General features: G+C 46.3%; 1 protein-coding gene and 1 non-coding gene across 8 annotated transcripts in view; both read left to right on the top strand.

Annotated features, from left to right (window-relative positions):
* The window catches only part of Cnot10 (CCR4-NOT transcription complex subunit 10), a 45,972-nt gene extending 34,911 nt beyond the window's left edge, over nt 1-11,061 (top strand). For 2 of the 7 annotated variants that reach the window (XM_041677398.1, XM_041677399.1), the window contains exons 11-16: nt 2,721-2,834; nt 4,525-4,655; nt 5,429-5,464; nt 5,655-5,782; nt 9,564-9,639; nt 10,473-11,051. In XM_041677398.1, the coding sequence (XP_041533332.1) occupies nt 2,721-2,834; nt 4,525-4,655; nt 5,429-5,464; nt 5,655-5,782; nt 9,564-9,639; nt 10,473-10,627 (640 nt within the window). In that variant the 3' untranslated portion in view covers nt 10,628-11,051. Of the gene's footprint in view, nt 1-2,720; nt 2,835-4,524; nt 4,656-5,428; nt 5,465-5,654; nt 5,783-9,563; nt 9,640-10,472 lie in introns of all 7 variants that reach the window. The other 5 variants (XM_041677394.1, XM_041677393.1, XM_041677395.1 and 2 more) reach the window with 5 other exon arrangements.
* Nucleotides 1,200-1,305, top strand: LOC121464588. The gene has a single exon (XR_005976532.1). It is a non-coding gene; the product is annotated as a U6 spliceosomal RNA (small nuclear RNA).
* Nucleotides 11,062-16,989: the final 5,928 nt, after the last annotated feature.

Below are 16,989 nucleotides of genomic sequence, written 5' to 3' on the forward strand. Positions count from 1 at the left end.
TTAAGTTACTAGGACACTGTTGTTTATCTAGAATTAGATGGGCAGTATTCTTTTAATCCCAGCAGTTGGAAGGCAGAGGCAGGTGGATCTCTGTGAGTACAAGGCTAGCCTGGTCTATATAGTGAGTTCAAGAACAGCCATAGCTATGTAGAGACCCTGTCTCAAACAAACAAAATGATTAGAGGTTTTTATAGAGAAATGGTTCCGCAGCTAAGAGCACTAGAGTTACCTGGGTTCATTCCCCAGTGCCTACTTAGTGGCCTACTTAGTGCCTACTTAGAGGCCCTCTTTTGTCCTCTGACGTGTGATACACATCCAGGAGGCAAAATACCTAAGCACAACACCTTTAATTCCAGCACCTGGGAGGCAGAGGCAGGTGAATCTCTGAGTACCAGGCCAGCCTGGGCTATATAGACTAGCAAGTTTCAAGACAGCCTGGGCTGTCTCAAAAAAAAAAAAAAAGGAGGAATTAAGGAAAGCCAGTGCAGTGGCATAGAGCTTTCATCTCTGCTCTCTGGAGGCAGGGGTAGGTGTATTTCTGTGAGTTTGAAGCTAGTCTGGTCTATCTAGTAAATGCCAAAAGGTAACTCATCCTGTAATCCTAACATTTCAGAAGCTGAGGCAGGAGGATTGTTGTGAGTTTTGAAGCTAGCCTATATTACAGAGGAAAGCCCTGTCTCAGAAGTTGTTGTGGGACCTATGCCTGTCAGTCATTGCAGCTCTTGACGGGGCCATACCTGTCAGTCATTGCTGCACTTGATGGGGCAGCACTTGACGGGGCCATGCCTGTCAGTCATTGCAGCTCTTGACAGGGCCATGCCTGTCAGTCATTGCAGCTCTTGGTGGGGGGGTGCCTGTCAGTCATTGCTGCACTTGACGGGGCCATACCTGTCAGTCATTGCAGCTCTTGACGGGGCCATGCCTGTCAGTCATTGCAGCTCTTGATGGGGCCATACCTGTCAGTCATTGCAGCTCTTGGGGGGAGGGGTGCCTGTCAGTCATTGCTGCACTTGACGGGGCCGTGCCTGTCAGTCATTGCAGCTCTTGGGGGGGGGGGTGCCTGTCAGTCATTGCAGCTCTTGGGGGGTGGGGGTGCCTGTCAGTCATTGCTGCACTTGGGAGACTCAAGTATAAGGCCAGCCTAGATAGACTATATAAGTTTGAGGACAGTCAGTACTTAGAAGTAAGACCCTGTTTCCATGCTAACTTTGGCAGCATATATAGTAAAACTGGATTGACAGAGAAGATTAACATGGCCCCTTGCAAAAGAATGACTTGAAAATTACCCAAAAGTGGCAGGTGGTGGGGCTGTGGATTTGAAAGGGAGCAAGGGAGGTAGTGTACTTGGGAGGGATTGGAGGGAGAAAAGGAGGAAACAATGTATTAGAATCTCAAACAAAAAAAAATTAATGAGAGGGAACTGGAGAGATATGGCTTAGAGGTTAAGTGCACTTGACTGCCCTTTCAGAGGAAGAAATGAATGAAATGTGTGCCCTGGCAGTGCTGACGCGTGCATGGGCAGCCCGAATGTGGCGAGGACAACTGACCAGGTCTCTTCCTCAAGAGGGCAGCAGACCTCATTACAGATGGTTGTGAGCCACCATGTCGTTGCTGGGAATTGAACTAGAACCTTTGGAAGAGCAGGCAGTGCTCTTTTTTTTTTTTTTTTTTTTTTTCGAGACAGGGTTTCTCTGTAGCTTTTGGTTCCTGTCCTGGCACTAGCTCTTGTAGACCAGGCTGGCCTCGAACTCACAGAGATCCGCCTGCCTCTGCCTCCCGAGTGCTGGGATTAAAGGCGTGCGCCACCATCGCCCGGCCAGGCAGTGCTCTTAACCACTGAGCCATCTCTCTCTCCAGTCCTGAGTTGAATCCCCAGCAACCATATGGTGGCTCACAACCATATGTAATGGGATCAGGTTCTATCTTCTGGTGTACATGAAAACAGAACACTCAAATACATGGATAATTTATTATATATATATATATATATATATATATATATATATATGAATAGGGCTGAGCAGTGGTGGTGTACGCCTTTAATCCCAGCACTTGGGAAGCAGAGGCAGGTGAATCTCTCTGAGTTCGAGGCCAGCCTGGTCTACAAAAGCTAGTTCCAGCAAAGCCAGGGCTGTTACACAGAGAAACCCTGTCTCGAAAAACTTTAAAAAAAAAAAAAAAAGAGGAACCATTTTTCACAAGTGGGGGTAAGACCCTGGTCTTGAGCTCACCATGCAGCCCAGGCTGCCTCAAGCTTGAGATCCTCCTATCCCTGGAAAGCATGGAAGTAGACATATCTTTTAAATTGTTATTTGGAGACACGTATCCTACATGTAGCTTCCCACTCTAACCTTTGTATTTCATTTATTCTCCCTGTATTTTTTAAATAATTTTATTTTTTAGATTATAGAATAACTATATTATTCTTCCCCCTTTCCTTTCCTACAGCCTCTCCCATGTATTCCCCTCTTGCTCTCAAATTCATGTACTCTTCCTTTACTATAAGTGTGTGCATGCATTCCTAAATACATGAATATAACCTGCTTAGTTCTTGTTGCTTGTTTCTGGGCTAACCATTTGGCATTTGACCAAGATATTGTCAACATCTGGATGTTTTGTTTTCTGTTTTTTGGTACGGGGTTTCTCTCTGAAACAGTCCTGGCTGTCCTGAGACTGTCACATCTGTAACTTGGGTTCTTACCTCCTCTCTTCTGTTGTAGGTGCTCCATCCTTGCTTGCAGTGCTTACGTGGCTCTAGCCTTAGGTGATAACCTCATGGCTTTGAATCATGCAGACCAGCTCCTCCAGCAGCCCAAGCTGTCGGGCTCTCTTAAGTAAGTGTGACTTCATCTGCACTCACGATTGTTTCCAGGATACTGGGTTCTCTTGACTAGGCTTACTTTTCTTTTCCAGTGGGATATGTGTTGATGAGGAAAGCAACAGTTGTGATATATGACTGTTATCCCAGGACCCTGGAGGTGGGTGCAGGAGGATCAGGAATTCAGAGCCAGTTCTCAGATGCATACCAAGTTCAAGGCTATCCTGAGCTACTTAAGACCCTGTCTCAAGTTTAAAGGAAGGGAAGAAGGGAGGGAAGACAGGCAGGCAATGGTAGCTCATAACCATAACCCCAGAACTCAGGAGTTGAGACAGGAAGATTAGGTGCTTTGTGTTCAAAGCAACCAGGGCTGTCTTTAAAAACAAAGTATAAAGCATGCCACAAATGTGGTTAGGTTGATAGTGTGCTCGCCTCGACATGCGTGAAGCCCTGGGCTCAGTTACAGCATCCACATAACATGTACCGCTTGTGCAGATAATCCCAGCAATGACAGCACAGGGTGGCAAGAGGATCAGAATTAGGCAGGTGGTGGTGGTGCACACCTTTAATCCCAGCGGCACTCGGGAGACTCGGGAGGCAGAGGCTGGCGGGCCTCTGTGAGTTCAAGGCCAGTTTTACAAAGTGAGTTCCAGGACAGCCAGAACTGTTTCACAGAGAAACCCTGTCGCAAAAAAATCAAAATAAAAATTAAAGAAGTTGTTAAAGGTTTGAGGCAGCCTGGATACCTGGAATCCCACCTCAAGTTTTATTTACTTTTAGATGAAACTTCACTATGTAGCTCCACCTTGTCTGGCTGATGATGTGGGTGGTAAATTTAATTTATTAGTAGTATGTGTGTGAGCGTAGCCATGCAGGTGCTACAGTACGTGCCCCACACTCTGGAAGTCAGGACAACTCTTGAGAGGCAGTTGACATTCTTTCTAGAGCCGGTACCTCCTGCTGCTTCTGCCACTGTGCACTGTGCCACTGTCGAGCAACATGGGGGCCGTCCATGGTGCTCATGGAGCTTAGAGAACAGCTCTGTTTGAACTAGTTCTCTGCTCCCAACCCTATGGGACTGAGCCGAGCTCCACAGGCTTGCCTTTTCAAGCACCTTTTACCTACTGAACCCATCTCACCAGCTTCTTTGGTGCCAGGGAGTGGGGGCTCTGAGACTTCCTATGTTTGGGTGTCTTGTCTGCATGTCGATCTGTACACCACATGTGTGCAGTGCCTGTGGAGGCCAGAACCCCAGAACAAGAGTCAACAGCCAGTTCTGGGCCACTGGGAAGTGAACCCAGGTCCTCGGTAAGAGCAATCAGTGCTCTTAATCTGGGAGCCATCTCTCCATTTCCTCCTACAATGTTTTTGTTTTGTTTTTGAATTGTTCGTTTATTTGTAATGTTTGTGCAAATAGAGATTGGTAAGGTACATGTCATAGTATACATGTGGCCGTCAGAGAACAACTTGCAAGAGTTAGGCTCCCCGTCCTTCTAGCGCATGAGTCCCAGGGATTGAACTTGGCACGGAAGATTTGGTAGCAGATGACTTTACCCACTGATTCTTGCTGGATTAGAATAACCTAAATAAGCTTAGGTTTCAGGTGAGGTACATGGAGTATGTGAATCACATGCCCTGTGTTACTGTACACTAAGCATTTCTGTGATGACCTGCTCCTCAGACTAAAATCTGCAATTTCATTTCAGGTTTTTGGGCCATTTATATGCTGCAGAAGCCCTCATCTCCCTCGACAGAATATCCGATGCCATTACACACCTGAATCCAGAGAATGTCACTGATGTCTCCTTAGGGATCTCCTCAAATGAGCAGGACCAAGGTTAATGAGGACCCATTTGATCCAACTGGTCATTGTTGCCACTTCCTTCCTTTTGTAATTCAGGATATGTAGAGACCTTAGGGCATGGTTGTGAAGGGAAGGAAGATTGAAGTCAGCTCTTCATGTTTAAGGCAATCTAGTAACTGTTTGCTAAGTAAGCCTGGGAACTGATTGTCTCTTGGCCTAAATTCTCACTCAAAGGCTGATATGTTAGGATTCTTCCCTTCCCTTCCATTCCCTCCTCCCTTCCTCACTTCTTCCCTTCCTTCCTTCCTTCCTTCCTTTCTTTCTTTCCTCTGCTCACCTCACCTCCCCCCCCCTTTTTTAAGAGGCATAACCTCACTGTTTGCCCAGGCTGGCTTCAAACTCCTGGGCTCATGCCATCCTCCAGCCTGGCTGGACTTTTTCAGTGCTAGGATGACAGACATTTGTGCCAGCTCACCTGCCTTAAGAGGATGCATTTTGGTTTGGTTCTGATACTATTTTTTGTTCCTTTTAACTGATTCCTCCATGCAAGAGTGAATGGAGGTGTGGTTTTCAAACAATTTTCAATCATGTTTAAGTTTCTGAGGCTGTGAAGCCATGTGGTCCCCTCTCTTCGTGGCTAGCTCACGTGGGGTGGTGGTGAGGTTGCATCCTGACATCTTTAACAAAGCCTCCACAACACCAAAAGCAAATACTACCATACGTTAAGTTCCTACTTGGTAAGAAACTTAGGTGTTTAGAAGATGTGCTGTTGTCCTGCCCTCAGATTTATTTTCATGTATTTGTAGGATCAGACAAGGGTGAAAATGAAGCAATGGAATCCTGTAAGTAAGAAGTTTTGTAAATCCTTAAGTAGCCTGGCCTGCATCCCAAAGATTTAGACCCTGCATCTCTGTGTCCTTCGTGTATCTGTCAGCCTGAGGAATAGTGCTTTGTTCCAAGTGCTCAGCGGTAGAGCGGTGCTCCCGTGTCCTCTGCACAGCCCCTTCACCAGTGTCTACGCTTTCTCCTCAGCCGGCAAGCGCGCCCCTCAGTGCTACCCCAGTTCTGTCAACTCTGCCCGGACTGTGATGCTCTTCAATCTGGGCAGTGCCTACTGCCTGAGGAGCGAGTATGATAAAGCCCGGAAGTGTCTGCACCAGGTAAGAGGACCTGGGAAGGGCAGCTGGCCATGTACAGTAAAGGACCTGAGAGTTTATAGGGTTTGTGATTTTATTTGAGGTTTATGGTCAATTTATTAAACACCTGAAAAATTTTTCCAGATTTAAAATACTCTTGGGCTGGGTGGTGGTGACGCACACTTTTAATCCCAGCATTCTAGAGGCAGAGGCAGTCGGATTTCTGAGTTCAAGGCCAGCCTATCCTACAAGTGAGTTCCAGGACAGACTCCAAAGCTACACAGAAAAATCCTGTCTCAAAAAATCAAAAAAATAAATAATTAAATTGAATTGAATCTTCTTGAGAACATGGCAGGGCATACCTTTTACTCCAACATTCAAGAGGTAGAGACAAGTGGTTCTCTGCAAGTTCGAGGCCAGCATGGCCTACAAAGAGAGTTCCAGGCTACCCTGAGCTACATAGTAAGTACTGTGTGCTGGCTAATTTTATGTTAGCTTTATAGAAGCTATAGAGTCCTTGGGAAAAAGGACTCTTCAGTTGAGAAAATGCCTCCCTAAGATTGGCCTGTAGGCACGTCTGTGGCGCACGCATTTCCTTCTTTCTGTAGTTGTTGTTTGAGATGATTTCTGTGTAGCCTTGGCTATCCTGGAATTTTCTCTGTAGGCCAGGCTGACCTCAAACTCAGAAATCTGCCTGCTGGGATTAAAGGCCGCTGCCACCACCGCCTGGCGCATTTTCTTAATTAGTGATTCATGGGGGAGGGTGCCGTAAAAAAGCATTTTGAAGCAAGCCAGTAAGCAGCATTCTTCCGTGGCCTCTGCATCAACTCTTGCCTCCAGCTTCCTGCTCTGTCCATGAATTCCTATCCTGACTTCCCTGAGTTATGGATTGTAAACTGTAAGTTGGAAGAAAACTTTTCCTCCCCAAACTGATTTTGTTCATGGTGTTTGCCACAGCAATAGAAACCCTAACTAAGACAGCCTGTCTCAAAAAGAAAAGAAAAGGCAAAACTAAACTGAAGAAAAGGACATTCTGAGAGAACCACCTGTGTTCTCACCTGTTGGGGAGACTGGCACTGAAACTGACTGGACTCTCGGGACATCACAGAGGACTCCATATACTATCTGCTTACGCAGGTGACCTTGATGGGTCTTAAAGTGATGGGGCTCTATCCTGGAAAATAACCATCCATAAGCTGTAGTCACCTTAGTCCTTAGCCTTGGACACTTCTAGTGCAAAATCAGAAAATCAATGCTGAGCTCTCTGGGGAACCCTGAGCACACAGGTGAGCTGTGAACTGAACTGCAGGAGGTGGAATGTCTTAGTGCTCTCTGTGATGGAGCTGTAGTCAGCGGCCCTTCTGATGGCCCCGCTGGGCTTTAGACCTGTGGTTAGTGTGCACAGCCCAGCTCAGGTTCTCGTACTGCAGATGGTCGCGGCTGAGCCATGTGAGAAGAGACAGATGAGGTCAGTCCTGGTTCGGGTCTCCTGTTTGTTTTGGTCTCCGTTCTTTGGGTTAATCCAGTGGCAGGTCTTTGTTAATTGGGAGGCCCACCCTGTCTAGGAGGGCAAAACAATGATTTGGAGAGTCAGAAAGGGCTCTGAGCTGATGTTTCCAAATCACCCCCCCACCATGATTCTGAGCAGTCAGCAGCCAAATGCCATTAAGTCTCAGAAAGTTGTTACCTTGAATTCCTGTATTTTATAAAAAGCTGTGTAGGTTGTGGTTGATGCAAAGAACAACAGCAAATTACCTCTGTTTATTAGCCACCAAAAAAAAAAAATAGAACTTAAAGTTTTTTACAGGTGTGTGTGTGTATGTATGACTGGGGGAGTTAGTTATTTCCTTTACCCACTGATCCATCTTAACACATACACACCCAAAAAATATTAATGTCTACAAAGTAGTGTAGTGATGCCCTCCCCCACATGAAGGTAGACCTGTAAGTACAGAAAATCCAGTTTCTAGGCCTAGCTGCTGTTAGACCTCTGTGATGTGAGAGGGAAAAGCTGCCCGCCCCGCTCACAGGGCAGGGTCTTCAGAGCGTGAGCTGTGCAGGGCAGTGGTGGCGCATACCCTTAATTCCAGCTCTTGGGAGGCAAAGGCAGGCAGATCTCTGAGTTTAAGGCCAGCCTTCTCTAAAAAGTGAATTGCAGATAGCCAGGGCTACACAGGCTCTGGGTGAGAGGCCCCGGAATCTGCATTCCCTCTCAGCCTTCCGTATCTTTGTGCCCATTTTCTGCCCATCAGTTAGGTGTCTAGCCCATTTTCACATATATTCACCTGCCTCTCTTCCACTTCAGTAAACCTGAATCAATTATTATGTGCTCGCTTGTTTATCATCAGGGAGGCTCCTGTCTTAGCTGGGCATAGTGGCACACACCAGTAATCTCAGGTAGTCTTTCCAGAAGTTTTAAGGCCAGGCTTGGGGGTGGTGAGGCACACTTTTTAAGTTTTAAAGGCAGCCTGGTGAACTCATAGTGAGTTCCAGAGCAGCATGGGCTACCTTAACTCAAAAAGCTGAGGAGATAGCCGGGTGGTGGTGGCGCACGCCTTTAATCCCAGCACTCGAGAGGCAGGGGCAGGTGGATCTCTGTGAGTTCAAGGCAAGCTTGGTCTTCAAGAGCTAGTTCCAGAACAGGCTCCAAAACCACAGAGAAACCCTGTCTCGGAAAAAAAAAACGAACAAACAAACTAAAGTTGTCCTGTGACTTCCACACGTGCACTGTGGCGTGCACGCGCCCTCTTCCCCCACGTACAGACACAAATATGAGAGAATAAATAATATCAGTGACTGGAGAGATGGCTCAACTGTTTGCTTTTATAAAACAGGGTTTCTCTGTACAGCCCCAGCTGTCCTAGAGCTCACTCTGTAGACCAGGCTGACTTCAAACACAGATGCACCTGCTGGGATCAGAAGGGTGAGCCACCACACCCAGTGATGGCTCAGCTACTGAGGCATTTGTTCAGTGGGCAGTGGTGGCGCACAGCTTAACCCCAGCCCTTGGGAGACAGAGGCGGGTGGATCTCTGAGTTAAAGGCCAGCCAGGGCTACACAGCGAAACCCTGTCTTAAGAAACACAAAAAAAGAAAAAGAGCACTTGTTCTTGTAGAGGACCCAGGTTTGGTTCCCAGCCCCCGCTTGCTGGCTCACAAGCATTTACAACTCTAGTTCCAAGGGCACTGACCTCCTCAGGTACCAGGCATGTGTGGTTCACATAGAGAAATACAGGGAAAATGCACATAAAAATAAATCCATCTAAAAAATTTTGTATTTTGAAAACATGTACATTCATACAGTCCTATACTCTCCACCATTGAGGAGGGAGGTAGAGGTCAGGGTTAGAAATTCAAGGTCATCCTTGGCTACATAGTTTGGGGTTGCTGTTTCAAAAAACAAAAAAGAAGAAAGAAAGCCAAATTAGGGTTGAGGAAATATGGGTAGAAGCTGGGAAACCTACATTTTTATACCATACATGAGGAAAAATAATCATATTGAGTTTAATAGGTATCAAGATAAGGGAATGTTGGGTGAAATAGCATATTCTATACCCTGTGCTCAGAGGATGAGGCCGTACAGCACCGTGTGTTCAAGGCCTGGCATCCTCATTTGCCACGGAGCCAAGCATAATAGCTCCCAGCCCTGGGCACGCAGTGAGCCTGTCCTGGGCTACAGTAGGAGACAGCAGAGGTGCTGAGGGGCGCTGTGACCGTGAGCCCTGAGTCAGTGCCAGCTTCTCATGGAGACTCACGGAGGACTTTGCTTTCTTGAGTGTTTTTTCTCTCTCTCTCTCTTGGCAAAGGCGGCTTCAATGATCCATCCTAAAGAGGTGCCCCCTGAGGCCATCCTGCTGGCGGTCTACCTTGAACTGCAGAACGGTGAGTGATTCTCATTAGGGTGCTGTCCTTCAAAATGCTCATGACCTTTGGTACCAGGCATGTTGGTTTGTGTCTCTAATTAAAGCATTTGAGAGGCAGAGGCAGGAGGGTCATGTGATCCAGACTAGTGTATCCCCAAAACAATACAGGTTAAAGCTGCACAGTCCTTGAGAACATGACCCACCCGGTTTTCTAAGTAGAAAATGTAACTAAGGGGACAGCACAGTGGCTCAGCAGCTAAAGGGCATTTGCTCCTGGTGACCTGACCTTGAATCACAAAATTGTCCTCTGACCTCCATACACATGCCAACACTCACACACACCAAGGGCCTAACCTGGAGCTTAGCAGTTGTCTGCCTGGGTATGCCTTAGAATCCTTGGGGAACTTTTTTTTTTTTTAAATATTTATTTATTTATTGTGTATACAATATTCTGTCTGTGTTTATGCCTTCAGGCCAGAAGAGGGCACCAGACCCCATTATAGATGGTTGTGAGCCACCATGTGGTTGCTGGGAATTGAACTCAGGACCTTTGGAAGAGCAAGCAATGCTCTTAACCTCTGAGCCATCTCTCCAGCCCCCTTGGGGAACTTTTTTGAGATCCTCTTGCTGGCCTAGTGTTTAGACTCCAGCACAAGAGAAAAGAGCACCGCCCGCCACACTGCACATCGCTTAAGTGAGAATGTGTGGCCTGCGCAGTGGCTCTTTGTCGTGGTGCTCAGGCAGACCTCCTTCTCTAGGCCTCCTTCGCCTCCTTTGCAGGGTGCTAGTGGCCTAGTCTGTGCGTTGGTAGTGTGTGTGCTTGGTTTTCTTTAATGGGCAGTGTTTTTCTAGGCAACACACAGCTGGCCTTGCAGATGATCAAGCGGAACCAGCTGCTCCCCACAGTGAAGGCACACTCCGACGTGAGGAAGAAGCCCGTGTTCCAGCCTGTGCATCCCATCCAACCCATCCAGATGCCCTCATTCACCACCGTGCAGAGGAAGTGAGAGCTTGCTTTGGGGGAACTGTTAACCTGAGGCCCGGGGCGTGGTCAGTGGCCTCTCGGTTGTCCTACAGGAAAGCCAATAAAGAAAACAGGTGGGAAAGGTGCTGGCTTTGAAAACAGTTTGAGACTGTTGTACCCCCACTGGAATTTTTGCCAGAGGTTTACTTAAAATTAAGGACTAATAAACCCACTTTCCATTTTTATTTGCGAGACTTTTACTTGTGACCCATTCTGTGGTATGTCTGTGTCCAGGCATTAAAAATGTTCTTCTCAGAACAGTGTTGTCATCTTTCTTTCCGCCGTTGGAATTATCTAGTGAGAGTTAATGTCAAAACTGTAAAAAAGACCAACAGAACAGAGCATCAGCTCTAGTCAGTCCAGAAACTGACCCTGGGGTGAAGGAGATAGAGTAGATTCATGCTCACCCGCAGGGTCTGTCTTAGTCACTGTTCTGTTGTGAAGAGATGCCATGACCAAGGCAACTTAAGAAAGTGTTGGGCTGGAGAGATGGAGTGTTGGGTAATGAGATCTGGTGCTCTCTTCTGGCCTGCAGGCATACACGCAGACAGAATATTGTATACATAATTAATAAATAAATAAATAAATATTTTTTTTAAAAAAGAAAGTGTTTACTTGAGCACTCTTTTACAGTTTCAGAGGTAATTCTGTTATTGTCATGGCAGGGAGCAGGGGGCACTTGCGATGCTGGAGCTGAGAGCTACATCTGGGTCAATAGACCAAGAGAGAAACTCTGGTCTTGGTATAGGCTTTTAAAACCTCAAAGCCCACCCCCAGTGTCACACTTCCTTCCTCAAAGCCATACCTCCTAATCTTTCCAAATAGTTGCACTCCCTAGTGACTAAGCATTCAAATCTATGAGCCTTTGGGGGCTAATCTCATTCAAACCAGCACAGGATATAATTGGGTTTAAAGGAGATGACTGATACAGTTGGAGTCATTCACTGAAAAATTAATGACAGTGGGGCTGGAGAGATGGTTCAGTGGTTAAGAGCACTTACTGGTCTTCCAGGAATCAGTTCTGTTCTTCACACCCACATGCTCACAACTTCCAGGAGCTCTCCAGCTCCAGGAGTATCTGACACCATCTTGTGGCCTGTGCAGGCATCTGCACAGACAGAGTCCACATTCATTCAGGAATCACATGCACATAAAGAAATACCTTGGGGGCTGGAGAGATGGCTCAGAGGTTAAGAGCATTGCCTGTTCTTCCAAAGGTCCTGAGTTCAATTCCCAGCAACCACATGGTGGCTCACAACCATCTGTAATGGGGTTTGGTGCCCTCTTCTGGCCTGCAGGCATACACACAGACAGAATATTGTATACATACATACATACATACATACATAAATATTTTTTTAAAGAAAAGAAAGAAATACCTGGGCATAGTGTGACTCGCCTTTCCCAGCACTCAGGAGGCAGAGGCAGGCGGATCTCTGAGTTCGAGGACAGCCAGGGCTACTTGGAACAAGAAGAATTTAAAAGTTTAAAAAGTTGTTTACATGATACCAGGTGTGCGTGTTGTAAGATTGCTGTCCCAAGAATTTGATAGGCCACACACTAACTTTAAACTGGAAAATGTAGATATGCTTTAGAGAAAGTGAGTTGCCCTGACCGATGACAAGTTGTTTCTCAGTGTTTTTCTTCTAGGGCTATCACTTGGTATCTTCCCTTTCCTCAGGTCCTGGGGTGGAGACCAGCTTGGCATGGGCAGTAGATATACCAGCTGCTGTCACGGTTATTTTGTCAACTTATTTGAAGCTTACAGTTTCAGAGGGCTAGGGTTCATGGTCATCATGGTGGGGGCCATGGTGCTGGAGCAACAGCTGAGAGCTTGTGTCTTAATCCACAAGCAAAAGCAGAGAGCATCTGAAACCTCTGCCCACAAATCATCCACCATGGCCACACCTGGTTCTTCCCAAGCAGTTCTACATAGTACGAACCTGAGGGATTGTTCTCGTGCAAGTCACCACAGCCATGCTTGCTGGCTTCTCAGGTCCAGTCAGAGGCTGGTAGGTGGAAGTTCCAATCCCACCAGCATCTCCCAAATAAACCCAGAGGCATATATTAATTATAGATGCTTAGCCAATAGCTCAGGCTTGTTAACTAGCTAACTCTTACATTTAAATTAACCCGTATTTCTTATCTGCTTTGGGATGTGGCTTAATACCTTTTCTCAGTACAGCATGCCCATCTTGCTTTGGGATGTGGTTTAATACCTTTCCTCAGTACAGCATGCCCATCTTGCTTTGGGATGTGGCTTAATACCTTTCCTCAGTACAGCATGCCCATCTTGCTTTGGGATGTGGCTTAATACCTTTCCTCAGTACAGCATGCCCATCTTGCTTTGGGATGTGGCTTAATACCTTTTCTCAGTACAGCATGCCCATCTTGCTTTGGGATGTGGCTTAATACCTTTCCTCAGTACAGCATGCCCATCTTGCTTTGGGATGTGGTTTAATACCTTTCCTCAGTACAGCATGCCCATCTTGCTTTGGGATGTGGTTTAATACCTTTCCTCAGTACAGCATGCCCATCTTGCTTTGGGATGTGGCTTAATACCTTTCCTCAGTACAGCATGCCCATCTTGCTTTGGGATGTGGTTTAATACCTTTCCTCAGTACAGCATGCCCATCTTGCTTTGGGATGTGGTTTAATACCTTTCCTCAGTACAGCATGCCCATCTTGCTTTGGGATGTGGCTTAATACCTTTTCTCAGTACAGCATGCCCATCTTGCTTTGGGATGTGGCTTAATACCTTTTCTCAGTACAGCATGCCCATCTTGCTTTGGGATGTGGTTTAATACCTTTCCTCAGTACAGCATGCCCATCTTGCTTTGGGATGTGGCTTAATACCTTTCCTCAGTACAGCATGCCCATCTTGCTTTGGGATGTGGTTTAATACCTTTCCTCAGTACAGCATGCCCATCTTGCTTTGGGATGTGGTTTAATACCTTTCCTCAGTACAGCATGCCCATCTTGCTTTGGGATGTGGCTTAATACCTTTCCTCAGTACAGCATGCCCATCTTGCTTTGGGATGTGGCTTAATACCTTTCCTCAGTACAGCATGCCCATCTTGCTTTGGGATGTGGCTTAATACCTTTCCTCAGTACAGCATGCCCATCTTGCTTTGGGATGTGGCTTAATACCTTTCCTCAGTACAGCATGCCCATCTTGCTTTGGGATGTGGTTTAATACCTTTCCTCAGTACAGCATGCCCATCTTGCTTTGGGATGTGGCTTAATACCTTTTCTCAGTACAGCATGCCCATCTTGCTTTTACTTCTCTCTGTGTCTGCTGGAGTCTCTCTGACTCTGTTCTTTTTCCCATCTATCTGTTTGGCTATTCGCCGGTCAGCTTCTCTATTAAACCAATCACAGCAACGTATATTCACACAGTGTAAAGGAATATTCCACATTTACCTCCCTCACATTTTAACTTTAACATAGTAAGGTTATGTATAACAAAACAGTTATCAAGTAAGAATTACAGTTACAAAATCTAGTTCATTTGTATTTGGCAAAATTAGAGAAAAAATTATTTTATGCATTTTATCTTTGTGACTCTAAAGTTTTATTTTTTTAATAAGATTTACTTATTCACTTATACAATATCCTGTCTATAGGCCAGAAGAGGGCACCAGATCTCATTATAGATGGCTGTAAGCCACCATGTGGTTGCTGGGAATTGAACTCAGGACCTCTGGAAGAACAGTCAGTGTTCTTAACTGCTGAGCCATCTCTCCAGCACCTGACTCTAAAGTTTTATATCTAATTTGCCTTTTATCATAACTAAGGAAAACTTTCACTATGACTGTTTAGTCTTAACTCCATCAAAGATCCCAGAAGCATGAAAAGTTACCTAAGGACAGGGCCATCTGCCTGGACAGTCACCCAGAGTTCTGTAACATTGGGGCATAATGTAGGTGGGCCTTCTGTCTATGTGTTACTTTCATTGGTTAATAAAGAGACTGCCTTGGCCTTTTGATAGGCCAGAAAATTAGGTAGGTGGAGTAGACTGAACAGAGTGCTGGGAAGAAGGGAAGTGGGGCACTTCCGGTTCAGTTCCCACGCACAGATCCCCTGGAATAATGAGTGCACGTCACCTCTCTAAACACTAATACAGCCCTTGTCAAACACAGATGACGCCCTGGGGTTAATCCACTACACGGAAGGTGGGGGAAGAGAACCTGATTTAACAATTTGTTTTGTCCTGGGATTAAAGGCTTGTGCCCCTACACCCTACTCTAACAATGTTCTTAATCTCTGAGCCAGCTCTCCAGCCCCACCCCCATAATTTTTTTTAAATATTTATTTATTTATTTATTATGTATACAATATTCTGTCTGCAGGCCAGAAGAGGGTACTGGACCTCATTACAGATGGTTGTGAGCCACCATGTGGTTGCTGGGATTTGAACTCAGGACCTTTGGAAGAACAAGCAATGCTCTTAACCGCTGAGCCATCTCTCCAGCCCCCCCCCCCATGATTTTTTTGTTTTTTTGAGACAGGATCTCACTGTGAACTCTAGGCTGGCCTTAAATGATAGGTATTCCTCCCGCCTCAGCCTCCAAGATAACAGGTATCTACCACTATTTGTAAAGTGGAAGGGCCTTCTCTTAGCACCCAGTGTGAGGATTAAAGTTCAGTCCTTGGGCAGTGTTGTGACTCAGGTGGTAAAGCGTGCTCGCTCCGCATGCAGGGAATAATATCCCCAGCCCCTCGGAAACCCCACTATAATGGTATATGCCTGTAATGCCAGCATTCAGGGGATAAAGACATGAAGGTAAGGAATTAAAAGCCGGCCTGGGCTACATGAGTCCCCATGTCTTTGAAAAAGCAGATGAGCCGGGCAGTGGTGGGGCAGGCCTTTAATTCCAGCACTCTGGAGGCAGAGACAGGCAGATCTCTGTAAATTCAAGGCCAGCCTGGTCTACAGAGCAAGTGCCAGGATGGGCTGGCTCGAAACCCTGTCTCGAGAAAAAATAAAATAAAACAAAACAAAAAAGGGCAGATGAAATGTTTCAGTGGGAAAAGGCATTTACCAACAAACCAGATAGCCTGATATTAGCCCTGAGCTCCCATGTGGTGGGAGAAGAGAACCAATTGCTGCAGACAGTTCTATGGGCACCTGTGCTGTGGCATAAATACAACACACAAATAAATGTAAAAAAAAAATTGTAAGTAAAGATAATAAAAATAATAACTAAAATACAATGGGATCACAGTGCAGGAGAAGTCTGGCCCACAGACTAGATGAATCCATTCACCCTCTGCTGCCTCTGAACCCTTGTTCTTAGAAGCCACCAGAAGAAAAGCAACTGATGGGGCTGGAGAGATGGCTCAGGTTGAGAGCACTGACTGCTCTTCCAGAGGTCCTGAGTTCAATTCCCAGCGACCACATGGTGGCTCACAACCATCTGTAATGGGGTCTGGTGCCGTCTTCTGGCCTGCAGGGATACACACAGACAGAGTATTGTATACATAATAAATAAATAAATCTTTTAAAAAAAAAGAAGAAGAAGAAAAGCAACTGATGATGTCATGGACCTCCGAGTCAGTCTTTGGCTTGAGGTCTTGATTCTCTTGCTGAGACAGACTTGACCTGGAACCAGGTTCTCCCCACCATCTCCACCCCCCATCCTGGGTAGGGTTTCTCTCTATAGTCTGGTTGTCTTTTTTGTTTTGCTTTTCTTTTTTACATTTATTTTTATTTTATGTGTGTTGGTGTTTTGCCTGCTTGTATGTCTGTGTGAGAGTGTCGAGTTTCTTGGAGCTGGAATTGCAGACAGCAGCGAGCTGTCATGTGGGCGCTGGGAATTGAACCTGGGTCCACTGGAAGAGCAGCCAGTGTTCTTAACCACTGAGTCAACTCTCCAGCCCCTTTGTTTTGTTTTTCAAGACGGAGTATCTTTGTGTAGCCCTGGCTGCTGGCCTAGAACTCACAAAGATCCTTGGCCTCTGCTGGGATTAAAGGCATGCACCACCATTTCTCAGGCAACTTTGGTCTTGTGCCTGAGTTTTGTTGACTGTGGCGTGGATACCTTGGTCTTTCCACACCATGGAAGAAAATGGCCTGTGCTGGTTAGTGTTTGTCAGCTCCACATAAACCAGTGACCTGGGAAGAGGGAACATTGCTGGAGAAAATGTCCCCATGTTTTGATTGTTGATTGATATGGGCCCAGCCCATTGTGGGTGTTACCACTGCTGGACAGGGAGTGCAGACCAGACCAGTGGTGGTACACACCTTTCATCCCAGCACTCGGGAGGCAGAGGCAGACAGATCTCTGTGAGTTGAGTCCGAGGCCAGCCTGGTCTACAGAGTGAGTTCCAGGACAGCCAGGG

The sequence above is a fragment of the Microtus oregoni genome, unplaced genomic scaffold, assembly GCF_018167655.1.
Source record: "Microtus oregoni isolate MIOR12 unplaced genomic scaffold, Mior012 000028F_ref0000031, whole genome shotgun sequence".
NCBI classification, from domain to species: Eukaryota; Metazoa; Chordata; class Mammalia; order Rodentia; family Cricetidae; genus Microtus; species Microtus oregoni.